Genomic DNA, 26,776 nt, shown 5'->3' with positions numbered 1-26,776 from the left:
TAGCAGAGCTAATAGCAAACATAATAAGTGTACTGCAAATTGAACTTTCTGGCCATCATCTTTAAGAGATTAAATGATTTCTTACAAATGATGACAAGGTGACAAAGCAATACATAAGTTACATGAATAAATGCATATATGTCTCCTTTCTTAAGACATGAACTTTCAGAAGTCAGAAAACTACCGCAGAAATGGTTAAAAGGTGCTAACTATTGAGCACCTAACTTTTGACCCAATGCAAATCACTCCTAAAAATATTTTAAAATAATTTAGAGTTGTTCATGCATATTTAGAGTGTTTTAAACCATAAAAAATCATAAAAAAATGTTTAATTTTTCGTCTCATATCATATTAGACCTTAATTGCATTTAGGATTTAATTACATGCATTATCAAACGAAAATCACAAAAATAATATACAAATTATTTTTATATTTTTAGTTTTAGTTTTAATTTAGTAATTTTCTTTCATTAGTGTTAAGTTGATTAAATAATAAATTAGGTTTAATTTTGAAAATTGACTTCAAGTTAGGATTTTAATTTCAAAGAAAAGAAACAAATAAAGGAAAAAAGGGGGGGGGGGAGGGGGGTTGCTTTTGAATCTAATCCGGACTGGCCAATTTTCTTGGTCCAATTGCCTTATTACCCTCCCAAACCCGTCCAAGCCCACACCTGCCAGGCCCAACCGTTCCCCCTCCCTTTAATAAAAATCCCTACACCTATTCTCAACACACAGACAAGAGCAGCCACCCCCACCTCTCGGATTCTCACGCAACAGGGAGGGACCTCACTCTCATCTGAATATACACACAATTCTCACCTCTCTCTTGGATTCATGGATACCCACACATAAATACACATAGAAAACTGGGATTTCGAACAAGATTTGGGGAGTAGTTTATTGCTGAATTTTCAAAGTTCTAATTCCTCTCCCTTGGATCTATAAAAGGATGTTTGAATCTCGCATTTTATGGTTGTTTGTTACTGTTTCTGTACCGAAAAATGTTCATGTTGCTCTGTTTAGCTAAGAGATCTGGAAAAAAATTGAAAAATTCATGAGCAGCTGAGAAAGGTTTCTGCAATTCAAATTTTCTAGCTAAAGTCTGAGCTTCATATCACTTGCTATCTTCTGCATTCAGATTCACTTTCGTCTTAAAGGTACTGTTCGATTTCAACTTTGGACAGCTTGGTTAAATAAAGTTCACGATGTTATTGAATCTTGCTTGTTCAAATTTGAATATGTCGCATGCCAATTCTATACTTCCATAGATTATTTGGATGATGATATTCTAGGTAATTCATATGAATTGAAAGTGTAAATATCTATTTGATTCGGGGTTCATAATGGATTAGTATATGTGCACTAAAGTAACTTAAAATATCTTAATGATAGTTTCTCTTTTACTGTTTTCCTCTTGATGAATGTTTGGTAATCACTTGATAGCTAGTCTAATGATGATAAAAATAAGGGATCCATAGGTCAATAATTGCCGATCTGGCCACGGGTTGGTCTGATTTACAGTTTAAGACCCGAGTGAAGTTTTACCTCTGTTGGACAATGTTGTTGGGGTTTGTAGCAATTAGACATCAGTTAGAATTGAGATCATAGTGAATGTTAGCCAAAGCTGTATTCTTCAGTGGAGTATGAATATTGTAATTTTAGCAAGGTAATCTATGATCGACAATATAGTTGTTTGGATGGCTATTCGTGCAAATTATGAATGCTTAAACTGATAGAAGCTCATCGCTCTATCATTTACTTTTATTTGTTGAGTTATAACATTGCCGTCCAGTTATTGAACAATATAGTCGGTTTTGTAAAAATATAAAAATATTTCATAAAGCATTTGAACAAACTAAGTTAAAATAGTGGCTTTCCAGATTTGCAATCCTCAAGTGTAAACTTATTAGCTGACACTTTATCCCAATAATGTTCTTATCAATTGGCTTTGGATCCATCTCAGACGTTATATACTTTAGCCATACTTCTTCTTCATAACCAATGACTTTACAAGACTAAAGAATATGAACAATTCTTGAACACCGTTTTTTACTTTAGGCGCGATTTATAAATTATCGTGGCCATGGGTACGGTTCCCGTGGCATGGTCATGATACATAACCCCAATTCGAGTGTGCGTTTTACGTGACTCGACCTCAACTTCAAACAATAATAATAAAAATAAATATGTTGTAAGCCGCGGGTGCGTTTCACGTGACACGATTCACAATGTGTACAAAAATAATAGGTGCGCGACATCGCGACTTATTTAAATAAATTTCATAAATATTAAAAGCGGTATAAAATCGGTAATGCACAAAAGGTTCTAAAATATGTAATAAATCAGATAATTAGGCCAATTATTAATAGTTGAGCGACCGTGCCAGAACCACGGAACTCGGAAGTGCCTCACACCTTCTCCCCGGTTAACAAAATTTCTTACCCGGTCTTCTGTGTTCGCAAACCATAAATAAGAGTCAATTTCCTCAATTTGGGATTTAAAATACATCGGTGACTTGGGACACCATAAATTATCCCAAGTGGCGACTCTGATCAAATAAATAATCCCATTTCGATTAATATCACTTAAATTGAAAAGACTCCCTTATCCCCTCTCCCTCGGAAAAAAGGAGGTGTGACAGCTCTGGCGACTCTGCTGGAGACGAGAACCCAGAATCTCTTGTTCAGGGTTCAGAATTCGAGTTTAGAATAGCTGTTATGATTGACTTTCATGATTGTCTGATTTTTACGTGTTTGAGCCTAATGTGCTAAATGTCACTTTTTTTACCGCTTTGATATTGTGTGAATTGTATATAAACTGCTACGAAACCCTTCTTTTCTCTGAGTCTTCTAAATCTTCTGGGAAGTGTGCGCTTCACGTGGCTTCTTTTCTGTTAGAGTCATATCCTAATTTTAGAATGAGGTTCGGACAAGTTGCAAAGCCGGTGAAGCTTTTATATTCCCGGTACGCTGCCCCCCCTCGCCCCCCGGCTCGAGTTGTCCGCTCGGGTACGTTAGGTCTAGAACAATACACCCAGGATTTAAACTTAGAATAACATAGCCTCATGTCGGATCCCTAGTAGGAACGTTTGTTTGCATCACGTGCATTTGACTTTGGGACTCAACAAAAAAAGTTTCTACATTGTTTTTAGAAAGTCTTTATCCCAAAAATCCAAAACAAAAAACAAAACATCAAAAGCCAAAAAATATTTTTCTTTCTTATATAGAAATCCTTTCGGAAAAAATTAGAAGAAAAAAAAACAAATCAAATTCCAAAAATATTTTCTTTCTTTTTTATAAGTCTTTATTTCGGAAATTAAAAAAAAATTAAAATCCAAAAAGAGTTAATTTATTTACTTTATTTCTGATCTTCCCGAACTATGCACGATCTGATTCATGTTCCCACATGATACGTAGGCAACCCACATCAGGTTCGATCGACAAAAAAAAATGAAAAATGAAATGAAAATGAAAAAATAAATAAAAAAATGATAATGATAATAAGAACCGACTGAGTCTATTCTAACATGTCTCTTATTTTGAATCATAGACGAAAGTTTGAGGTGGTCAGTTTGTGGCAAGTTGGCAACACAAAATCCAAAGAAAAAATGTCATTGACAACTGACATTGAAGTTGTTACGAGTGGTCAAGAGACTCGGGGTCAGAGGGTTCAACAAGAGTCTACTGTGGTTGAGGAAAATAGAATACCGAAACAGCAAATGACTGAAATGTGTCAAGCATCGGCCAATGGTCAAGGACCACCCCTTTCTTATGTTTTTCCAAAATTCACACCCATCTCGACTATTACCATGCATGTCTCATTGTCTGATCGATCCTATTCATTTGGGTTCAGTCTTTATCCCAACTGTACGACTACAACTGGAACTTTTGTTGCGCGCTCCCAAAGTGTGCCATTGACAACCAATCAGACAATCACTGTTGTTATGCACATTTTCACTATCCCACAACCAACAATGGTACAAAAGAAAAGTCATAAGTCACAATTTGCTACCCAGCAAGAACAATACCATTCGCCTAAGTACCACTCGTACCTATTTGATCTTCCTTCAAAGATTGAAAAGCCTACCCGAAAGATGGCACAAGAAGAAATGACCCAAAGAGTGAAAAGCTTAGAACAAAAGTTGAAAAACATGCAAGGGTCGGCAGGTCAGAAGAGTATTGCCTTCAAGGATCTATGTATGTTACCCGGTGTTCATTTGCCACTTGGTTTCAAGAATCCCAAATTTGAAAAGTATGATGGACACGGAGACCCCATAGCCCACCTGAAAAGTTATTGCAATCAGCTAAGAGGTGTGGAGGGAAAAGAAGAACTAGTAATGGCTTATTTCGGGGAAAGCCTGACAGGGGTAGCCTCTGAATGGTTTATGGATCAAGAAACCTCTCACTGGCATGTCTGGGATGACATGGCCCAGGCCTTTTTCAAACAGTTCCAATACAACATCGATATCGCCCCAGACCACAATTCCCTTTCAAACCTGAAGAAGAAACCAACTGAAAGTTTCAGGGAATATTCCATTAAATGGAGAGAGCAAGCGGCTAGAGTTAAGCCATCCATGGATGACCACGAGCTAATCACTGTCTTCCTTCAGGCTCAAAAGACAGATTATTTTCAAAACATGATGTCCGCAGTGGGCAAATTCTTCTCGGAAGCAATCAAAATTGGGGAAATGGTTGAGAATGGCCTTAAGACCGGAAAAATTATAAGTCAAGCAGTTCTCAAATCTGCAACTCAGGCTGTCCAAATTGAATCTGATAATTTTAGTAACACGAATGAGAAGGATGAAGAAACCATGATGATAATAAGGTCGAGAAGAGGTCCTAGGAGAACATCTCGAAGGTATGAGCAGGCTCATCAGGTTTCCGATGATTCCCCTGAGCACTACTATCCACCTTAGAACCCACAATACTATATTGCTCCACTTCAGTATGTTGTCCAGCCACCAAGACACCCAGAAGGCGCGAGCACCAGCACCGCAAAATCTCCACCAACCTCCACAAAATTTTCAAGTTCCCTATAACCCACATCCAAGCCAGGGGTATAGAGGGGAACAAAAGGTTGAAAGATAATTTTACACCAATAGGAGAGTCCTATGCAAGTGTGTTTGAGAAATTAAAGCATTATGACATGATTGCACCTATTCCTCCAAATCATATGGACCCACGTGCAAGAAGCTTTGACCCTTCTAAAAGGTGTGAATACCATTCCAATGCCTAGGGGCACAATGTTGAAAGTTGTCGGGATTTGAAAAGAGAAATAGAAAGGATGATCCAGAAAAAACTGATTGTGATCCAAGATAATGACACCCAGAATATCACGCAGAATCCTTCACATGTACATGATGATGCACACTTTGTGGGGATGATGTGTGGTGACATGGAGTATGAGAATCCTCTCGGAAACTTGCCGACTGAAATTGGAGAAGGCCATAGTGATTCTGATGAGCAAATTTGTGACTAAATGTCAAGCTTAGCAATTGAAAAGTTATTCCCTCCTCACTGGGAGGGAATCTTGGTAGCTTGTTTTGATGTTTTTTCTATTATCTGGGTTATTCCAGGGTGTGATCCAGATTTTATTTGTTTTATTGAGTCAAACCCTTTTATCCCTCTATTTTGTTTGTGTGAGTCTTGTCTGTCCGTTTTGTTGCTATTTTCATAAACCGGGTTATTTTAGGGTTGTAACTCAAATTTTAGATTATTTGTCTTGTTGTTTACTCAATGAAATACAGTTTGTCCTTTTGTGTCATTCCATGCTTAGTTCTTTTCCCCCAAGTTTTAGTGATATGACATGCATGCAAATTTTTTGGCCAGATCTTAGAAAACTGATTTAAGCTTTAATTAGATAAATGAGAAAAAGGAACTTTTGAGGATGAATAAAGAGTTGAAACACTTTGGAATTAAGCTCGAATAAAATGACCCGTGAAGGTTAATGATCTTTACCTTCAAATTATTGTGAAGGTCGGGTTTGAGGAAAAATCAATTGAAGTTTATTGAAAAGTTTGACATTAATGGGTGAAAAGTGTCTTCCAACCACGACACACTAAGAAGACAGACATGTTCATCAATGTTGTGTCGTGAAAGGAAATCATGATTGGCACTTTAGAGGCTAGGAGGCCCTTGTTTTGCTACCCAAACACTTTATACCCTTTGTTACACCTTTTGAGGCTGTGTTATTTTCTGTGATCACCCTCTTTTGGAATCAAGTTTAGAGTCAAAAGTAAAAAAAAAATGAAAATAAAAGTCCATGCTCCCAAAGTACAAACTGGGGAAACTCTTAGAAAGTTCGAGTGAAAAAGAAAAAGAGCATTCGAAGGTCTATGCCCCTAGAAAATAGAAGTTGGGGCAGTTTGTTTTGAAAACAAAAAAGAAAAAAAGAGAAGAAAGAAGGAAAAAATGAGAAAAAAAGAAAGAAAAAGAAAAAGAAAAAGAAAAAGAAAAAGAAAGAAAGATGAAAAAAAATAGTTAGGTCAGATGTTTGAACTACGTTAGACCTGATTTCTTTAAAAAAGAGATACGTAGGCAGCCTTACACGGTTCGGTCCAACCAAATAAGAATTCAAAAAAAAAAGAGAAAAAAAATCCAAAAATCCCAGTATATAAAACTGGGGCATGAGTTTGTTTTAGTTTTTTTTAAAGAGTCGATTCCGAGAGTTGTAAGTGTACAACCCATCATATTGAGTCTACTTGGAGCCTTGTGCCGTCCCTTCTTTCTAACCCTATCCAAAAACCTTCCAAATAAAGACCTCCTAATCAACTTTCAAGAATGCCAAGAGACGCATGCAATGAGCAATAGTTGTCACACGACATAGAACATCGTCAAGTTGCTCACACAAGAAAGCAAAGAAAAAGGAAAAGAAAAGAAAAATGAGAGAGTCTTACCAGTGAAAACCCTCACGGGCACTGTAAGGCGACGGTAAGTAGAGACAAATAAATGAGAGAGGCTTGTTGGTGAAAATCTCCAGAGGCACCACTAGTCGAAAGTGAATTGTGAAGCTAATGCAAAGGATTGGAACGAGCGATCCCGACTTCAAAGGTCATAAGAATAGTAAAAGGAAACATTGGTCAGTTTGATAGATCAGACCGTTAAGTCCAAAATGCATGTCATGATCATTAAGGCTAGTTACCGCAAAAAATAAAAAGAAAAAGAAAAGAAAAGAAAAAAAAACTCTTCCTTCTGTCCTTCCGACAGGGGCATTTCTTGTTAATACTTGTTTCTTTGCATCATTGTGCCCCTTCACTCTGAGTTAGTCCTTGTCAAAACAAGCAATAAAAGATTTCAAAATCTGCTACCAGCTTTTCAGTTGCACAAAGTAAATTTGGCCAGCACAGTCAGGTGTTACAATCAACATGCCTTGAGGATTCATGCAAAGGCTTTCCCCCAAAATACCCTTGTCAGCCTACTTGGCTAAAGCAAGCAAAGATAACCTCGAGGTTAATCAGGGGCTCGGGCTCTCTGTAGTACTAAACAAGAACTATGAAGTGTGCACATCATGCAAAAGACACTTACCAGTTGTGATTCTCTCTGTCAGACAAATTGCTCAAAAAGCAGAAAGACATTCAAGACATAGAAAAGGTCACCTAAGCAAAGATCTCACCTGGGATAAGGCTGATTGAGCCACAGATATAAATGGTACTGGGTGTGAAACGATCAGGGTTGATGTAAAGCAAAAAGTCTCTTGAAACCGACTCAAGCTGATTGAGCAAAAGCCAAGCTGCCCAAAACTCAAGGCCACAAACCGACCACCACTTTTAAAACTGACAAAATTTTCTTTGTTTGGAACAGGAACAAAGCAGTGCAAGGAAAGTGGTTCAAAAGAAAAAAAAAGAAAAAAAGAAGAGAAGAGCCGACAAAGGGAAGTTTCTCAAATCTTTGTCTTTATTTGTCTTGCTAGTGTGCATAAAATATTGCCATTGCTCTTCACATTTTTTCTCCTATGATAAAAAGTCCTAGTCTGATGGATTTTCTCATAATAAAAATCTTAGTATGATGAATTTTTCTCCTAAGATAGAAAACCTAGTCTGATGTATTTTCTCCTAGGTTAGAAATCTTAGTCTGATGAATCTTTCTCCTAAGATAACAAAAAAGACCTAGTCTGATGAATTTTCTCCTAGGATCGAAATCTTAGTCAGATGAATCTTTCTCCTAAGATAACAAAAAAAGACCTAGTCTGATGAATCTTCGGTTTTCAGTTTTCTTAAGTTATCAATCTTTAGTTTTCTTGAAATCAGGGGTCCCGCCTTGAAAATAGGGTCAGTTTTTAGTTTAGTCAAGCTTAGTTTATAGTTTTTCGCAAGCTCAATCTCAAATCTAGGAGACACACTTCCTAGTTTGGGTTTTTCAGATTTTTATTTCGTTAGGAGACACACTTCCTAATTTTAGGTTAAAAGGTATCCTAGGAGACGCACTTCCTAGTCTAGGTCTTTCAGGATATACTTTTAGGAGACACACTTCCTAAAGTGAGATTTCACCACTAGGAGACGCATTTCCTAATTTGGTTCATTCAAGTTTCACCCCTAGGAGATACACTTCCTAGTCTGGGTCATTTAGGATTTTTTGTTAGCAGACGTATTTGTTAGTCTAATTTTCTTGGTTTTACTCACAGGAGATGCACATCCTAGTCGAGTCTTCAATTTTACTCTCATCATTGCAACCTTCATCAATAGCATATGTGATTTATAGTTCTGCTAATAACTCATAAATCTTTCTAGTGTATACTGGGGCAGAAAAAGTTTCATTTGTTGTTTCCGTTTTGCTGTAGTGGCAGGCGCCTACCTGGAGAACGGGGGAAAAAGTTTCTTTTGTTGTTTCCGTTTTGCTGTAGTGGCAGGCCCCTACCTGGAGAATGGGGGAATTCATTTCAGTGTTAAGTCAACATCAGGCACCCACCTGGAAAACGAGGGAATTCATTTCAGGTTTTAAGTCACATCAGGCGCCCACCTGGAGAACGAGGAAATTCATTTTAGTGTTAAGTCAACATCATGCACCCACCTGGAAAATGAGAAAATTTATTTCAGGTTTTAAGTCAGCATCAGGCGCCCACCTAGAGAACGAGAGAATTCATTTCAAATGTTAAGTCAACATCAGGCACCCACCTGGAAAACAAGGGAATTCATTTCAAGTTTTTAAGTCAGCAGGCGCCCACCTGGAGAGCGAGGGAATTTATTTCAAGTTTTAAGTCAGCATCAGGTGCCCACCTGGAGAACGAGGGAATTGATTTCAGGTTTTAAGTCAGGCACCCACCTGGAGAACGAGGGAATTCATTTCAGGTTTTAAGTCAGCATCAGGTGCCCACCTGGAGAATGAGGGAATTTATTTCAAGTTCAAGTTAGAGAGACATCAGGAGCCCGCCTGAAGAACAAGGTCAACTTTCAGAATTCAATTCAAGTTAGAAATAGCAGAAGCTTGCCACAAGAATGCGAGCCGACAGTCCGAGATGACCAAAGGAAGAAGTCTCAATCCAGAAAAAAAGAAGAGAAGTGAATCCAAAATGCAGAAGCCGATGAAAATGTGAACTGCTCAAGACATGGCTGAAGTCACAAGCTTTGCATGTCCCGTCTTGATCCGAAAAGCAGAAGAAGAAAGAACTAGCACCTGCACCTAACAAGCATCAAGGTTCAAATCAAAAGTCCGTATGAAGAACCAGCCAAGACTCAAGATCACGCTTCAAAAGACTCATAGATAGGAATCTTGTAACTCGTAGCTGCTAGGCTTAGTTAGTTTCTTTTTTATTTTTTGACTTTGGTATAATAGGGAGCTCAGCAAGAAAGAGCATCAGCAGCAGCAGTGAAATCACAACGTCTCGGTAGTCCCAGCTACCAGAACTTTCAGAACTACACTGACCTGATTCCTTTATAACCAAGGAAATGTAGGCAACCTCCGAAGCAAGGTTCGGTCGAACTTTTTCAAAATGCTTCCCATGGAGTATCAAACGGGCAAAAATTGTTCATGATTGCTCACTTTATCTTTGCCCGAAAACTCTTAGTGTTCCCGAGCAAAGAGGGGCAGCTGTGAGCACCTAATTTTTGCCCTAATGCAAATCACTCCTAAAAATATTCCAAAATAGTTTAGAGTTGTTCATGCATATTTAGAGTGTTTTAAACCATAAAAAATCATAAGAAAATGTTTAATTTTTTGTCTCATATCATATTAGACCTTAATTGCATTTAGGATTTAATTAGATGCATTATCAAACGAAAATCACAAAAAAAAATATACAAATCATTTTTACATTTTTAGTTTTAGTTTTAATTTAGTAATTTTCTTTCATTAGTGTTAAGTTGATTAGTTAGTAAATTAGGTTTAATTTTGAAAATTAATTTCAAGTTAGGATTTTAATTTCAAAGAAAAGAAACAAACAAAGGAAAAAAAAGGGGTTACTTTTGAATCTAATCCGGACTGGGCCAATTTTCTTGGCCCAATTGCCTTATTACCCTCCCAAACCCGTCCAAGCCAACACCTGCGAGGCCCAACCGTTCCCCCTCCCCTTTAATAAAAATCCCTACACCCATTCTCAACACACAGACAAGAGCAACCACCCCCACCTCTCGGATTCTCACGCAATAGGGAGGGACCTTACTCTCATCTGGATATACACACAATTCTCACCTCTCTTGGATTCATGGATACCCACACATAGATACACATAGAAAACTGGGATTTCGAACAATATTTGGGAGTAGTTTATTGCTGAATTTTCAAAGTTCTAATTCCTCTTTCATGGGTCTATAAAAGGTTGTTTGAATCTCGCCTTTTATGGCTGTTTGTTACTGTTTATGTACCGGAAAATGTTCATGTTGCTTTGTTTAGCTAAGAGATCTGGAAAAAAATTGAAAAATTCATGAGCAGCTGAGAAAGGTTTCTGCAATTCAAAATTTCTAGCTAAAGTCTGAGCTTCATATCACTTGCTATCTTCTGCATTCAGATTCACTTTCGTCTTAAAGGTACTGTTCGATTTTAACTTTGTAATTCAGCTTGGTTAAATAAAGTTCACGATGTTGTTGAGTCTTGCTTGTTCAAATTTGAATATGTCGCATGCCAATTCTATACTTCCATAGATTATTTGGATGATGATATTCTAGGTAATTCATATGAATTGAAAGTGTAAAAATCTGTTTGATTCGGGGTTCATAATGGATTAGTATTTGTGCACTAAAGTAACTTAAAATATCTTAATGATAGTTTCTCTTTTACTGTTTTCCTCTTGATGAATGTTTGGTAATCACCTGATAGCTAGTCTAATGATGATCAAAATAAGGGATCCAGAGGTCAATAATTGCATATCTGGCCACGGGTTGGTCGACCCGAGTGAAGTTTTACCTCTGTTGGACAGTGCTGTTGGGGTTTGTAGCAATTAGACATCAGTTAGAACTAAGATCATAGTGAATGTTAGCCAAAGCTGTATTCTTCGGTGGAACATGAATGTTGTAATTTTAGCAAGATAATCTATGATCGACAGTATAGTTGTTTGGATGGCTATTCGTGCAAATTATGAATGCTTAAACTGATAGGAGCTCATCGCTCTATCATTTACTTTTATTTGTTGAGTTGAACAATATAGTCGGTTTTGTAAAAATATAAAAATATTTCATAAAGCATTAAGTGTAAACTTATTAGCTGACACTTTATCCCAATAATGTTCTTATCAATTGGCTTTGGATCCATCTCAAACGTTATATACTTTATCCATACTTCTTCTTCATAACCAATGACTTTACAAGACTAAGGAATATGAACAATTCTTGAACACTGTTGTTTGCTTTAGGCACGATTAATAAATCATCGTGGTCATGGGTACGGTTCCCGTGGCATGGTCACGATACATAACCCCAATTCGAGTGTGCGTTTCACGTGACTTGACCTCAACTTCAAACAATAATAATAAAAATAAATATGTTGTAAGTCGCGGGCGCGTTTCACGTGACGCGTTTCACAATGTGTACAAAAATAATAGATGCGCGACATCGCGGCTTATTTAAATAAATTTCATAAATATTAAAAGTGGTATAAAAGCGGTAATGCACAAAAGGTTCTAAAACATGTAATAAATCAGATAATTAGGCCAATTATTATTAGTTGAGCGACCGTGCCAGAACCACGGAACTCGGGAGTGCCTCACACCTTCTCCCGAGTTAACAAAATTCCTTACCCGATTTTCTGTGTTCGCAGACCATAAATAAAAATCAATTTCCTTAATTTGGAATTTAAAATACATCGGTGACTTGAAACATCATAAATTATCTCAAATGGCGACTCTGATCAAATAAATAATCTCATTTCGATTCTCTCACAAATTTCGGGGGAACAAATAGCAACTATACTTATTTAAAAGTAAAGTGATAATATCAGTCTGTCTAAATGTTTTTTTTGAAATGGGGTCAGGCTGTCTAAATGTTAGTTTAATGTTCAGAAGAAGAAGAAAAAAAAGTGTCTCCCAACACTAACAAATAGGGTCAGTCAAATATTAATGACAAAACAAACCTTTCCCCACTTATATTGATTGCTTTTAAACGTGATGATTACTACTTTCTTTTTATTTTCAATTTAGGCCACTCTTTGAGAACCCAAAAATTTCACTAGTTAGGAGAGACGACATATTCTTGAAATCAATGGCTGGTTATGGTTGGTGACCCCTAAATAAATAAGAGATTTGTTTCAAATTGGACTGTATGTAACTAGAAAGTAGAAATTAATTGGTCTTTTTTTTTACTTTTAGCCCGTACCAAAAATTATTTATATTCGGTAGCCGAAAAAGTATATAATATATATATATTTCGGCTATTATTTTAAGAGCGGCTTATACAATGTCATTTTCCCAAATTATAATATGATATCCTTTCCCTTTTATAACAACACACTGCAATATTTTCCAATAATTTATCTGCCAATGTCCAAAACTTGAAAAACAAATAAGAAATAAGTGAAAAATAGCTACGGTTTCAAAAGTAATAGATATTTAGCTATTTTTTCATGTAAAGACAAAATCTTAACAAAAACACACTTTAAATCCGAAAAATATTCAGCATAATATGGTGGTGTTTAAATATTTTATATATGAGATTCCAGCATAATGTACTGGAATTTCATAATGTGCTAGACTTCCAACATAATATGTTAGAAGTTTATACGCATGAGCTCCACAATCCAATACTAAAACTTTCTGTATTTCAGATAGGGTACTTTTGTCCAGATTTTATCTTCGCATAGAATAGTGGCTATTTTTCAATCACTTTACAAATGATGGCTATTTTCAATTAATAGTCCAAAAACTGCTAGCCCATGCTATTTTCACCTAAAACTTAGACATGGCGGTTGCTAGAATCACATGCTCACAGGTCACGAATTACATATATCTTATACATCCTTCGACTGTTTTTAGTTCAATTAGTTGAGTGGGAGGTTATTTAATTTAATTCTTCAAAAAGAAAAACTGCCCATATCTGGTTAGGCATGTATGGCTTAGCGTCTATATTTGGTTAGGCCCATATCTGGTTAGGCATGTTATGGGCTTGATTTTAAGTCCAAAACTTGGCTCCAATCAAGTAGGGATTTTGGCATGGTGTAACAACGTACTCACATAATTAGCAGTAAAAAGCCTTAGTTATAAATATTGGTATCATGTAGCCAATAATTATATATGATAACAATAACATTTCTATCAAATGTATATCACTAAACTATTTTCTTTCTTTGTGTATATCAAAACGTATATTACAACTTTATTTTCCTTCTTTGTATATCTAAAATATAAATTAAAAATATAGTTGTCTATAATTATTATTGTCTCCATATCCAAATGTATTATATTCTATATATCACAATGTATAACACATCAAATAACATATATCAAAATGTATATCACAACTTTATTTTCCTTTTTTGTGTACATTAAAATGTATATCAAATTTTTATTTTTCTTCTTTGTATATCTCAGTGTATAACACAAATTGTTTTCTGGATATACACAAATATATATGCTAAAAATAACAAACACGAGGTTTTGAAATTGAATCAAACACTAAGTAATTTTTTATTTTTTTTTGAAAATACAATCTATACATTAACAGATTATTATACAAAAAAAACTACCACTGAATTAGTGATAAACTGTTACGTAGCAAAATACTCTAAAATATTATCCGAGGTATTATTTTGTCACGAAAAGTTAAACTGATGAATATTTGCCCAAATAAAAACTGAATACTCCGTAAGACATTTGGAAGACCGGAGACGGGAACATTGAATCTTTAATTGAGAGATTAGCAGAGAAATAAAAGGGGTATTATCAGTTTTAGCCCGCACCAGAAACTATTTATATCTGTTAGCCGAAAAAATATAAAATTTATATATGTTTTGTATATAACATACAGAATGTATATATATACAAAAAATATACAAGTTTTATATATTTTTTCGACTATTATTTTTACGGCGGCTATATAATGTCATTTTTCCGGAATAAAAGGGAATCGTTGGGCAAACAGCAAATAAGAGAAAAGCGGGTGCAACGAGCAAGAGGGAGGAGGGGGCAGCTAACAACGAGAGAGAATAAATTAGAAAATCTATTTTTTATTATTTATCTATACAATGTTAATTATTTGGAGCTGTCTTTGTCAAACCTAATATAATATAAGGCTAAAAAAATGTCAATTCCTCTTGTGTGTTGTTACTTGATGTCATTTACCCAATCAAGTAAGGGATAGATTCCAGCCAAAAATGTGGTACCACAAAAAGCTCTTACCAATTTCTTTACCCCAATCTTTAATACTAACTAGACTATGATATGATTACGAAAGAAATAAATATAATTTATCCATTATAATTTTGTCCATATAAAAGTTGCCTATGCAAAGGAGGAAATAGTTGCATTTACTACTATGAGTTACGTACGGGTTTTATATGTATTAAGAAGTTCACTAAATAATTATAAATATTTGAATTCATATACTATTGTATACTTCATATATTAACTATTCAGACCGCAATAAAAATTCATAAATTTCAAATCCTGAATCCGTTAGTGACCTATATAGCTCTCGTTGATTTGTATGTGAATATGCATCTCAAGACATCAATACACTATTTTCAGCCAAAGTCAGATCAGTATAAGTATTATACTTATTCCTTTAGTTTTTACTTTCAGCCATGTGGTTGGAGCTTTCTTTTCATGTGCAATAACATTGTAGGAATAAATATGATATAATCCTACCTTAATGGAGATTCTCATACTCTTTTACATAAACATTGTAAAGATAAAGAAAACACAATAAAGAAAAAAAAAATATTGGAATATATATATATATATATATATATATATATATATATATATATATATATATATATTGTTTGTATATTAATGTATACTATACTAATATACATATATTATATATAATCAATATTTTTTTTTTATATTTAGCTAGCGGATGTATTTCTTTTTGACTATATTGCATTTCTTTTTTTCTTTCTTTGTAAAATGCTTTCTTTCTCATTTTTCATTTCCTTCTAAAAGATAATTTTAAAAAGTAATCCCATATGTAGTTGTAACGACCCGGCGGTCGTTTTGAGAATTAAAGTCCCGTTCGGCAGCATAAGGTCTCGAGCAGCTCCGTATTATGTGTTATGACGTGCGTGCGTAGTCGAGTTCGGATTTCAGATGATTCGCGATTGATGTGGAAGAAGGATTCGTGTTTTAGAAGTTTAAGTGGTAAGAGTTGACCGAAATTTGACTTTTGTGTAGACGACTCCGGAATGGAATATTTATGGTTCCAATAGTTTCATATGGTGATTTTGGACTTAGGCGTGCATCCGGATTTGGATTTGGAGGTCCGTAAGGTAATTTGAAATATTTAGGTGAAAATTGAAAAGTTGAAGTTTTTGGAAGTTGAGAGGTTTGACAGAGAATTGACCTTTGTGATATCGGGATCGAATTTCGATTTCGAAAGTTGGATTAGCTCCGTTATGTCATTTGGGACTTGCATGCAAAATTTGACGTCATTCCGGGTTGATTTGGTATTTTTCGGCACGGGTTTTGAGAGTTAGAAGACTTGAAAATTTATGAGTTTGATTCGTGGTGCGATTCGTAGTTTAGGCATTGTTTGATATGATTCGAGGCCTCGAGTAGGTCCACGTTGTATTTTGGAACTGGTTGGTATATTTGGATGGGGTTCCAAGTGGCTCGGGTGAGTTTCGGGCGAGATTCAGGCCGTTTAGGGCATATTGAGTGAAGCTGGTTCTGGGTAGAACCTGGTGTAATCGCACTTGCGACATTTTGACCGCAGGTGCGCAGCTGCTTTTGTGGTATTCTGGTCACTTTTGTGACAATGGCAATGGCCATGTCTTGCCGCATCTCTATAGATTTTCACGCAGGCGCGATGCCGCTTCTGCGGCTAAAGGATCGCACATGCGATAGTCCTCACTTCTGCGGCTTCCTTTGCGCTTCTACGCAGTCGCAAATGCGACGTGAAGTTTTGCAGGTGCAGTCCTTTGCCTGGCGGCCTGGCATCGCAAATGCGAGCTCGCAGATACGAAAGTGCTGCGCAGAACCACATATATGTCGAGGGTTTGATATTTTTAACATATTTTGAGTTCGACACCTCGGTTTTGGGAGTTTTTTCGTGAGTTTTTCAATAAACTCATTGGGCTAAGTGTTCTCTACCCAAATCTTGTTATATTTCATGAATCCATTATTATTTTGAGTATTTAATTAGTGAATTAAGTTGAAAATTTGGGAAAAATTTGTAAAATCTTTCAAAATGTAAAATGATGATTTGAAGGACGAATTGAGGTCGGAAATTGATAATTTTTATATGGTTGAACTCGATATCGAATGGGTGTTCGGTTTTTATAATTTTGGTCAGGTTCCGATATGTGGGCCCGAGCCGACTCTTTGAAATGATTTTTCAATTCTTAGCTAAGATCATTATTTTATTATTTAAATTAGTTTCCTATAGTTATAGTTGTAATGTGAAATTATTTTGGCTAGATTTCAAGTCGTTCGGAGTTGGAAATTGAATGAAAAGGCCTACTAATTGATTGATTGAGCATGATTTGAGGAAGTATCTTGCGTGGGGGAACTACCCCTTATGATTTGAGTCTTTGGTTCTAATTGTATTATGTGAAGTCCTTGTACGCGAGGTGACGAGTACGTGCCCGGGCTTATTTGTGGAAAGTTGACCTTTTAGGGATCTTAGGTTCTTATGTTCATTAAATATGAAGTTGTTTTGTTATGTTAAGTTCCCCATTTACTAGTTTCACATTTACGTGTCTTAATCGGAATTAATTACTTCATGTTCAACCCTTATTGCCTATTTGACTCTTGTGTGCCTTAACTAAAGTTGTTGTCTCTTCGATTGCCGTGCTATCCTTTCCTAATTGCTTATCCTTAATTGAATTTGTTGCATCTCTTGCTCAACCCTAAATGAAGTTTAGTTATCCTTTGTCGTAGTTGCCTCATCCTTATTTAGAATAATTTGTTACATATTATTTCTCCCTTGTTGAGACATTCTTATTGAGGCTAGTATTCCCTATTGTGTTTATTCTTTGTGAACCCGTTCTACCGCTTCTTTGTGATCCAAAACTCTTGATTTGATTTACTTGTTATATTCTCATGCTATTGTTGTTGTTATTGTTGTTGTACTCAGTTTATTGAGTCGAGGGCTACACGCGATTGTGATATTGACATTGTTTAGATGAAATATTGTGTTTTTGGCACGTGATATTATTGGGGGGTTTTATTCAGGTGTTTGCACGAGGTTTCAGTCGTGCGGTTGTTACTATTGATATATGCACATGCGGCGTGACAAGGCTGGCTATATATAAGTGGGTTTGCGCATGTGGCGAGACAAAGTGTGAATATTATTATGCGCGTGCGGCGAGACAAGACGGGTATTTACTTTATTATTGCGCACGTGGCGAGACAAGGTGGGTTATGTCGGGGATTGATTTGTGATGACTTGCTATGGCCTGGGGCCATTGTTATTGTTGATATTTGTTTAGTGGCGTACCAAACTTGTGTGAGTTCTACCTTTTGCAAATTGTGGGGATCGTTCCTCATGTGCCGTTCATTTTTTTCTCTACTCTTATTTGTTGGTCCGGACTGTGACAGAACACTTACACAAGCATACCCGTACTTTATCACCCTATCGGTTTAAGAAATGAACACTGATATTACCGATCATTTGTACGTACTCCGTCTACTTGTCTTATATGTGAGATTGGTTCTATAGGCACGTGAGTCGTCCGTGTAGTTATCATTTATAATGTGGGCACAAGATGCCAAGTGATTAGGGTTCATGAATTGGGACCCGTGAATTGTGTGAGTTTTGAGGTTTGGTACTTCGCGGGAATTATTGAATAAATCTGGTGCGAAAGCGGTTATTCTTATCAAGTTTCTACATGTCTTTCCTTATTTATATTTTTCATCGGATTTAAACTATGTCCAGCTTACTCTACTGTGTTATTACTTGTGGTGTTCCGCTGCAAATTGTTGCTTCTATTTTCTATTGCAAGCATCATATCATTGTTGTCATTATGCGTAGTTCTGTAGATATATCATACTCTGTTAGTCCTATACCTATACTTATTCAGGTTATCTAGTCCAGTAGGTGTCTTGACTGTCCCTCGTCACTACTCCACTGAGGTTAGTCTTGATGCTTACTGGGTACCATTGTGATGTACTCATACTACACTTCTGCATATTTTTGTGCAGATCCAGGTAATTCGGAGTCAGTCGATCGCTAGCTAGTTGTACGGATCTTGCTGTGGAGACTCAAGGTAAAACTGTTGCTGAGTTCACAGGACTCAGAGTCACCTTATGTTATTGTACTTGCACTATTTTTTCTCTATTTCGAAACAGTTATACTTAGAGGTTTTTTTTAAGCAAACTCAGTAGAGCTTATGACTTGTCCTGCCAGTTTTGGGAATTGTAAGTTGTGTAATAAGGTTCTATTTTCTAATTATTAATTGTTGGTCAAATTATTCTATTAATTCAGTAAGTGTTAGGCTTACCTAGTCTTAGAGATTAGGAGCCGTCACGATATCCTACGGAGAAAATTTTGGGTCGTGATAGTAATAGTTATAAAAAAGGATTAGCATCTTTTGAGTTCTTTTTAAGTCTTCTGTTTCTTTCTTTTTCGTTTTATATTGGAATTTGGCACATTGATTCTACGATTAGTTAATTACAAACCATGCATATGCAAGAAAAAAAGGGTATTAAATAAATCAAATATTCCTATTCGCAATAAGCATATCTCTTCCACTCTTTTGTTGACTAAATATATTTAAAAGCATTCTGTCTTATTTTTCGGTCAAAGAACTAGATATATAATATTTATGCAAAATTATTTAGTAACCTTTAATTCACACCATACTTAGGGTGACCACCAACATATAAATTTGATAAAAACTCATATTTGAGAGCTTCACTAGTCAACCACTATGTTAAATGTGCTTTGGCATCATTGCCTCGTTGAATATTTGGTATCAAACTGTATATAAATGATTTTTCTAGAAAATTTAATATACCATATTAACTTTATTTTTCTGGTTAGACATGAGCGTTACTATTGAGTAGGTGTTTCAATTATATTATTTTAAGAGAAATATATCATGATTCATGACGAATTGAATCTCTAAGCTCAAATTAAATCACATATAGTGTGCGAGAGATAGCGCTAGGTAAAGAAGAAAATGTTGTTTTAAAAATCTCGAAATCATATACGGATCTAGGTTTAAATTAGTAAGAACAATGTACCACTTTATTCGCTACTTCTTTATGATAATAAGAATGAATTTTATACGTATACAAATATTTTATTTTATTATAATTATATGAGCAACTCGGGTGTGAGTACTGTATCGACATATCGTTATGCCCCTTACTTAGCCCCGCTCTTTGGTTTAGAATGAATCCGTACTGGAAGCGAAAATACCTAAAAAAATGGATTATTTCTTTGTTTCCGCTAGACTCTTTTGTAATAGCTTGATGAACTGAACCAATAAGAGATATTACATTCTACCTTCTGCTTCGAGCCCGACCGAGAGTGAGATTATACCCAATAAATTGCCATAGGAGCCTCGTTGGTCTCTTAGGAGCTTGGCCTGCTTTCGTATTAACTCATTTGGCGATTTGGTTCCTAGCATCCCACATATATCCAGGAGTTCCTTTTACACGCTACGTTATCCTCGGCGACGATATCGTCATTGGAGATGAGCGGGTGGCTGGGCGTTACGAGCAAATTTTGCCACTGAATATTTTATTTTCGTGAGAAAAATCGTTAGTATATCGTCAATTGGTGCTTTGGAGTTTGCTAAGCGGTTTTTCGTACGCGGAGTGACTAAGGACTTTTTTCCTCTCTCCTGTCACATGTTAAGATTCTTAGTTATTTTCATATACCTTGTTCTTGTGACGAGGACTATTATATTTAAGGATCTTCCGTTATCGTATTGTTTACGGGAAGCTGTACCGATGTATATATACTCGACACACGATGCCTCCTAGGAGACATTAAAATCGGCATTTCCTCGACTTTCACTCACCGGACGGTGTGAGTATAACTTGAGCAAAAGACAGTGCGCTTACACTTGCTGCCTCCCCAGAGTACATCCGTCCTTGATTGGAATAGTTTGACTCTATATCAAGAACTATGTAGGTACAACTAACAAATGCCAATATAGTACTTATTAATTTGAACTCCAATGCTAAAAGTTAGGAGTGTCAATAGATATTCAAAAATCGATTAAATCGATCGAATTGTACCGTTCGAACCGATTTTTAGGTTTCTTTTAATAAAATCATAGGTTTTTATATAAATTTACAATCGTACCGATAATTAGGATATGTTTTTTATTTTATGAAAATAAACCGAAAAAATACCGAACCGTACCGAATAAATTTACATGTGAAAAATATATTTATATATAAAGTTCAAAAATAATAAAGCATTAAAATATTTCTCGGGCCTTGAAATTATGAAAATGGTTACAAGCCAACAAGTAATTAAAATCAAAATCCAAATTCACAAACCTATTATGCTACTCCTACTGAAACTAAATTATTTTCAGTATATTAACTAGCAAGACACAAAGTATTCTAGCGATTATTAATAGCAAACTACAATGTATTGAATTTGTTTTCTTTCGTATGATTTAGATTTATCTTTTTGAATATTTAATCTTCTACAGACTTTATTCTTGAGTCACAACTTGGTTAATATCTTTCTACTTATGTGATTTATCTTTTCTTTATTTTTGCTTAGTTTCTTTTACGCTGTTGTAAAGTAGTTGATGGATCTATACTCTACCCATCTTTCATGTATTCTTAATTCATCACCATTTAAATAGTAAAACTATCTAGCGAGTTTTGCTAAGTCCTATAAAAATATGTTTGTTATTGTATTCTACTTTTACTAGTGACTTTTACATGATATTTAAAAAAATATCAAAAATTAACCGAACCGTACCGATACCGAAGAGAAACCGACATGATTGGGACAGTTTTGAAGTCTAATTTTGGTTATACATAATAGAATAACTGAAAATTGGTATGATATGAATTTTATAAAATAACCGGTTGAACGATCCAATTGACACCCCTACTAAAAGTATAGGGCATCTAAAGAATTAAATTCTTAGCGGTTTATGTTTACCCTTAAAATTGGATATTAATTAAACTTATAATGTGGTTCAAAGGATACGTGATTTCGCTTAATACCAATTGATAAATATGAAGAATAATAACATAAATGAATTATAAAGTAAGGCAAACCGATGTTAGAATGGAAATCGGCCCTCACACTTGGATACCCTCGAACTGGTTGATGTAAGAATAATAAAAATGTAACAAACTAATGAACAATAGTATAAACGAGAAAGAGAATTATATTGCTTTGATATCTGTGAACAATGTGTCCTACAAATGATTAGAACCCCCCTTTAAATAGTAAAGGAATTTCACTTATGGTATAATTCTAATTACAGAAGAAAATCCCATGATTAGCTAATTAACCATTTTTGATTTGATCTGCTCCAAGATTTATGCCATAATCCTCGACCAGTCACGGATATCTTGCCTTTCTGTTATTGTGCTATCTTCGATCTTGCTCGATGTCTTTCTCATTTGGCTTCGATCGCTACTAGCCTCGATCTCGACAGGTACCTCGATTCTGAACTCGGTACCTTATCCTTGTGATTTAGTATGTTCTGTTACGAGGCCATTCTTCGATGCAACTTCCCGGTCTCAGTCAAATAGTAAAATTGAGTAGGCCCGATTTTAACCGTATACAGATAGTCCCCTCGTTTTTTAGAGTGAAATGACAAGAAACGAATTGAGCCTTTGATTACCTCGACCTGTCATGACGTCATCCTCGTGACGTAAGCGATGGGGGTGACCGAAATGTCCCGTCAGTACAGTTCCCCAAGTCATTAATGAGTATCAGTTGGTAGTCGACCACTAGTTTCTTTGAACCGTCGTCGTGAATCCAATAAATAGACCCCTTATTCATTGATTCAAACTTTACTTTCACTTCCTTCTAATCTCTAAATCTTTTACATCTCTTAAGTTCTTCCCTTTTACAAATCTTCAGGCTTTGCTGTTAATCCGTTCTCAAACGTCAAGTCCTATTATCTTCCTCTTCTTCATACTTACACAAAAATGGCAAAAACATCGAAAACGGTACCAAAAAAAAAAGCTGCTTCATCTTCTCAATCAGTCGGCGGAAAAATGCCGGTGGAGCCCCGTCTTGAGGAATGCATTCCTGGGGGTGCGCGCTAAACTCCAATTTTAAGACCGATAAAGCCTCGTCGATTCCTCATCGATGCGAGCCAATGTCGAGGTATATGTGCTCGATAACTGAGGGATACCTTAAGCAGGTAAATAAAGACTGCAACTGGGAGGGCAAAGAAGTGGTGAACCCGACCCACGAAGAAGACATCACCACCCATGTGGAAGGGTTTCTAAGTGTTTACACTTACACTTTCACGCTGGGCCCTCTCAACCCCGTCATCGTTAATTTTTGCCGTCAATATCAAATAACCCTAGGCCAAATCCATCCTTCCTTTTGGCAAATTGTTATTCTGCTCCGATTCTTCGTGAGCAAAGTCGAGGGGCTCCCTTTCACCCTCGATCACCTTATCAGATTGTATAGCCCCCGCCTCTATCAAAGCGGGTTAATAAAACTCCAATGTCGGGCTACCAAAGTGCTATTCTCGAGCATAGACGAGGACAAGGATCGAGGTTGGATGGGCCGGTTCGTTTAAGTGAGGAATTCAGACCTAATCCCAAACGTGAAGATGCCATTTCCTGAGAAATGGAATATGAATTGTAAGTACCGTCTAACTGTTAGCTTCCATGTATTATTTGTTCCTTTGTATTTTCTCATTGATGTATTTTTCATGATGTAGCAGCCGCTTGGATGCCCCGTGCAATTCCTAACCATAAGATTTGGGTTCGGAACCTGGCCTCGACCTCTACATACGCCGAGCGCTCATGGCGTGATTTAGCAAAGGGCCGATGGGAGGCCAAGACTCATGGTAAGCCCATTTTTTGTGTATTTGATGATTTGATTAAGATGTCCTTCTTCTACTTATTCAATTTTCTCATGTACAGGCCTGGGCAAGGATGCGGTCATGAGGCCCCCATATAGTGAGGAGGAGACTTCGACCCCGGTTCAGAAGCCGACGAAGGATAAGAAGAGGAAAAGGACCTCAACCTCCGAGGATCCAAAGCCTAAGAAGAAATCGGCTCGTATGCCGAAGAAAGACGTTGTTGCCTTGCCTGCAGATGTGATTCAACGGCTAAGGGAGGAAAAAGAAGAAGATGAAGATGATGGCTCTGAACTGGTGGCCCGAGTGAAGAAAACCATAGAGTCTCCAAAGGCCGCTGAGTTGGTGGTGGTTGAGGAGATTCCGCCTCGAGCCGAGAGGGTATTGGAAAAGGACTCGGGCAAGGTCCCCGAGTTGTCGAAGATCGAAGATGCCTCCCGCCGAGATTGGCAAAAGGCGGGTATGTTTGAAGGGGCTAGTTCCGAGGCCTTTCACAGCGAAGAGAACTCCCCAAGTGGCTCACTTGGGGAAATAGATATTGGAGACTCGCCGATTCTCCCTGCATTTTCCGAGGAGGCAATTCGGGAGGCCCAAGCTATGAGGACTCCCGAAGTAGACAGGGGCCATGGAGGGGAGGACCCCTTCCGTGGTTACTTTATCGGGGTCGAGGATGCTACCGACCTGAATGAAGCATCGAGTCTTTTCGATGAAGCTCAACAAGCCTTGAATCGGGTGAGTCTCAACTCCCTTTGTCGATATCATACTTTGTTTATTTCTTCTCTTCCTATCTAACTTCCCTTATTTTTTCCGTATAGGCTTTGGCGCTCCGTCAGGAGGCATTTTCAAAGTCCCGAGCAGAACTGAGCCGATGTGAGGCCGACCTCCAAGGGCTCACAGAGGAGAGAAATGCCCTTAAACTCCTCAGTGGGAAAAAAGAAGAGGAGATCAAGGACCTCCGAGCTGAGTTGGCCAAGGCTCACCAAGATCAGACCGACCTGATCGAGCAGGTAATGAAAATCTTAAAAGCTCATAGGCTCAATTTGGGAATGGTGGCTAATATTTCAATCTCACAGCTGCAACAAAAGGTCGAGAGGATCGAGCAATTCCGTGAGGAGTTCGACACGATGAAGGCAGAGACCTTGGGGTGGAAAGAAAGTATGGACCGCTTTGCTGCTGAAAAAGAGGCTGCTCGAGCCCAATTGTCATCGGTCGAAAGTCAGCTTTGAGGCATGAAAGAGAAGAGCTCAGTTCAGGCAAAGAAAATAGAGGATCTCGAGGCTTAGTTGGCTTCTGATCTTGCAAAGGCCAAATCTGAAGCCGAAAAGGCAAAGGCCGAGGCAGAGGCGATCGTGGCCGTCTACCGGGCCGATGCTGAAGCCGCTCAAGTCCAAGCGAGAGAGGCAGCTGAGATAGCTCAAACTCGAGTACATTGGATTGCTGAACTCACGAAATGCCAATCTCATAGGGAAACCCTCGAGGAGATCTACGCTCGAGGTTTCGATCTTACCGACGAGATAATAAAGGCTAGAGAGCATGAAGCTGATGATAGAGCACTAGCCTCTTCCGATGATGATGATGATGGCAGCAAGAGCGAGTCCGAGAATAGGGAGGACCTCGATGGAGAAGAAGCTGCCCCTGAGGAAAATTAGGAATCTTAGGCTTTTTTCTTTCTTTTTATTTTTTGTACAAGACCCTGATCGGTCCTTGTAAATATCTTTATATATATAAAAGATCTTTTTTCTTTTTGACTCGTCTTTATTCTATTTCCTGCCTCGTGAAAATTCTATTTCATTCATGCCTTCATGCCTTATGGAGATTTTGCTCACAAGTTTGGGACTTTAGGCAACTAGACCGAAGTCGGACCAGTGCAGTCTTTAAAATCGAGTGAGTACTTGCTCGAACTCGAAGTAGAGTGTCCCTTAGATTTTAGTTGAGTAAGGACGATTTCTCGAACTCAAAAAATAAAATAGCCCTTAGGCTCTTGAATTAGGCCGATATGGCCTCAAAAGAATGTTTTTTCCCCTTTTTTGGCTTGAAAAGATTAATCATACAAATTTTATCATGCCTTAGCACGAGATAAATTTGTACCCATTAGGTTTTTCGAGGATTGGTGTTATAGAAATCCTTTGCTTTGTTATGCTTTAGCATTAATATTTCCGAGACTCTTAGTAATTCAGCCGAGGGTTGCCTTTTTTTACTGATTTATGAGAATATTTAAAAGCTTGTTTTATAACGAAATTCGGACGTCTCCGAACTGTGTTAATTTGGCTGTAGCCTTTAGTTTGGGAATTTCCCCTTAGGCTTGTTTCCCTGCTATACTTCAAACTCGTTCGAAGCGTCAGTACCCGAGTGGGATGGTCGTGGCCTATAAAATTGAGGATTGCCTTTTTAAGGTCTTACGATTTCGAGGTTTAGTAATTCAATCATGTCGATTTTTTGGACGACAGTCCCCGAGTATAGGGTAAATTGTTTGAACTTCAATTGTGATATGCTCTTAAGCTAGTTTCCACAATAAATCATAAGTATGAAATTGTAAAGTATAAATTTCTCTAGGGCATGGGGCATATGGTAAGGAAAAATACTTCTTTCAATAGATTATACATGCGTACATGTTTCTCCATTAGGGATCGAGTAATCTACATGGACACGGTTCATTTGACCGTTTGGTCATTTACAAAATTTGCCTATCGAGACCCTGTCGACACAAAGTATTTTCCTTGTAACTATCCGAGGGTGATGCCCCCAGTATTCGAGGTTGATTGTAAATGAGCCTCGGATACTGTTGAATTGCTCTAAGTTAGCACGAACAATGGTTGCCTCGTTAAAAACCTCGCAGGAAAAACCCATTTGGGACAAAAATCGATCCAAGGGAAAAAGAGTGCAACGCGTACTTTCAAACCTAAGGACTTTGTGTTTGAAGAATATTTTGGTGTCTTCGATTAAACACCTGCAAATGGTTAGTATAAAATATAAATGAAAAATGGAGAAGGTCGTACCTTAGTAGTAATATCGTTTGAGGAGTGATATGTTCCAATTGTTTGGTAATTGTTCGCCGTTTATCGTGCCAAGTTTGTAGGATCCCTTTCCGATGATATCGAGGACCCGATACTGTCCTTCCCAGTTTGGGCCAAGTTTTCCCTCATTTAGGTCTCAAGTATTGAGCGTGACCTTCTCAGAAGCAAGTCCCTGATTTTAAAATGTCGCAGATTGGCTCTTCGATTGTA

At 37.1% G+C, this 26,776-nt stretch overlaps 1 protein-coding gene and 2 long non-coding RNA genes across 3 annotated transcripts; 2 read left to right on the top strand and 1 right to left on the bottom strand.

Annotated features, from left to right (window-relative positions):
• Positions 1-719: 719 nt before the first annotated feature.
• On the top strand, positions 720-7,857 carry LOC117276563 (uncharacterized). Its single transcript, XR_004506825.2, has 2 exons — positions 720-1,157; positions 7,800-7,857. It is a non-coding gene; the product is annotated as an uncharacterized lncRNA (long non-coding RNA).
• On the bottom strand, positions 732-10,922 carry LOC138896966 (uncharacterized). The gene is made up of 2 exons (XR_011410625.1): positions 10,623-10,922; positions 732-791 (listed from the first exon to the last, which is right to left on the bottom strand). It is a non-coding gene; the product is annotated as an uncharacterized lncRNA (long non-coding RNA).
• An 11,467-nt stretch (positions 10,923-22,389) lies between these two features.
• LOC138898133 (uncharacterized) lies at positions 22,390-25,201 on the top strand. The gene is made up of 5 exons (XM_070184170.1): positions 22,390-22,411; positions 22,595-22,771; positions 23,617-24,284; positions 24,368-24,767; positions 24,870-25,201. Exons 1-5 carry the CDS (start codon positions 22,390-22,392, stop codon positions 25,199-25,201), a joined length of 1,599 nt encoding a protein of 532 aa, XP_070040271.1.
• The last annotated feature ends 1,575 nt before the right edge of the window (positions 25,202-26,776 follow it).

Source organism: Nicotiana tomentosiformis, chromosome 8, assembly GCF_000390325.3.
Source record: "Nicotiana tomentosiformis chromosome 8, ASM39032v3, whole genome shotgun sequence".
In the NCBI taxonomy this organism is placed as follows: Eukaryota; Viridiplantae; Streptophyta; class Magnoliopsida; order Solanales; family Solanaceae; genus Nicotiana; species Nicotiana tomentosiformis.
Note: the sequence above shows the minus strand (reverse complement) of the source record. Positions and strands in the feature narration are given on the sequence as shown.

Coding starts and splice junctions, on each gene's coding strand:
- LOC138898133 (XM_070184170.1), top strand. CDS start 22,390: ATGGGGGTGACCGAAATGTCCC. Junction 24,285..24,367: donor CTCAACAAGCCTTGAATCGG/GTGAGTCTCAAC, acceptor TTTTCCGTATAG/GCTTTGGCGCTCCGTCAGGA. Junction 24,768..24,869: donor CCAATTGTCATCGGTCGAAA/GTCAGCTTTGAG, acceptor CCAAATCTGAAG/CCGAAAAGGCAAAGGCCGAG.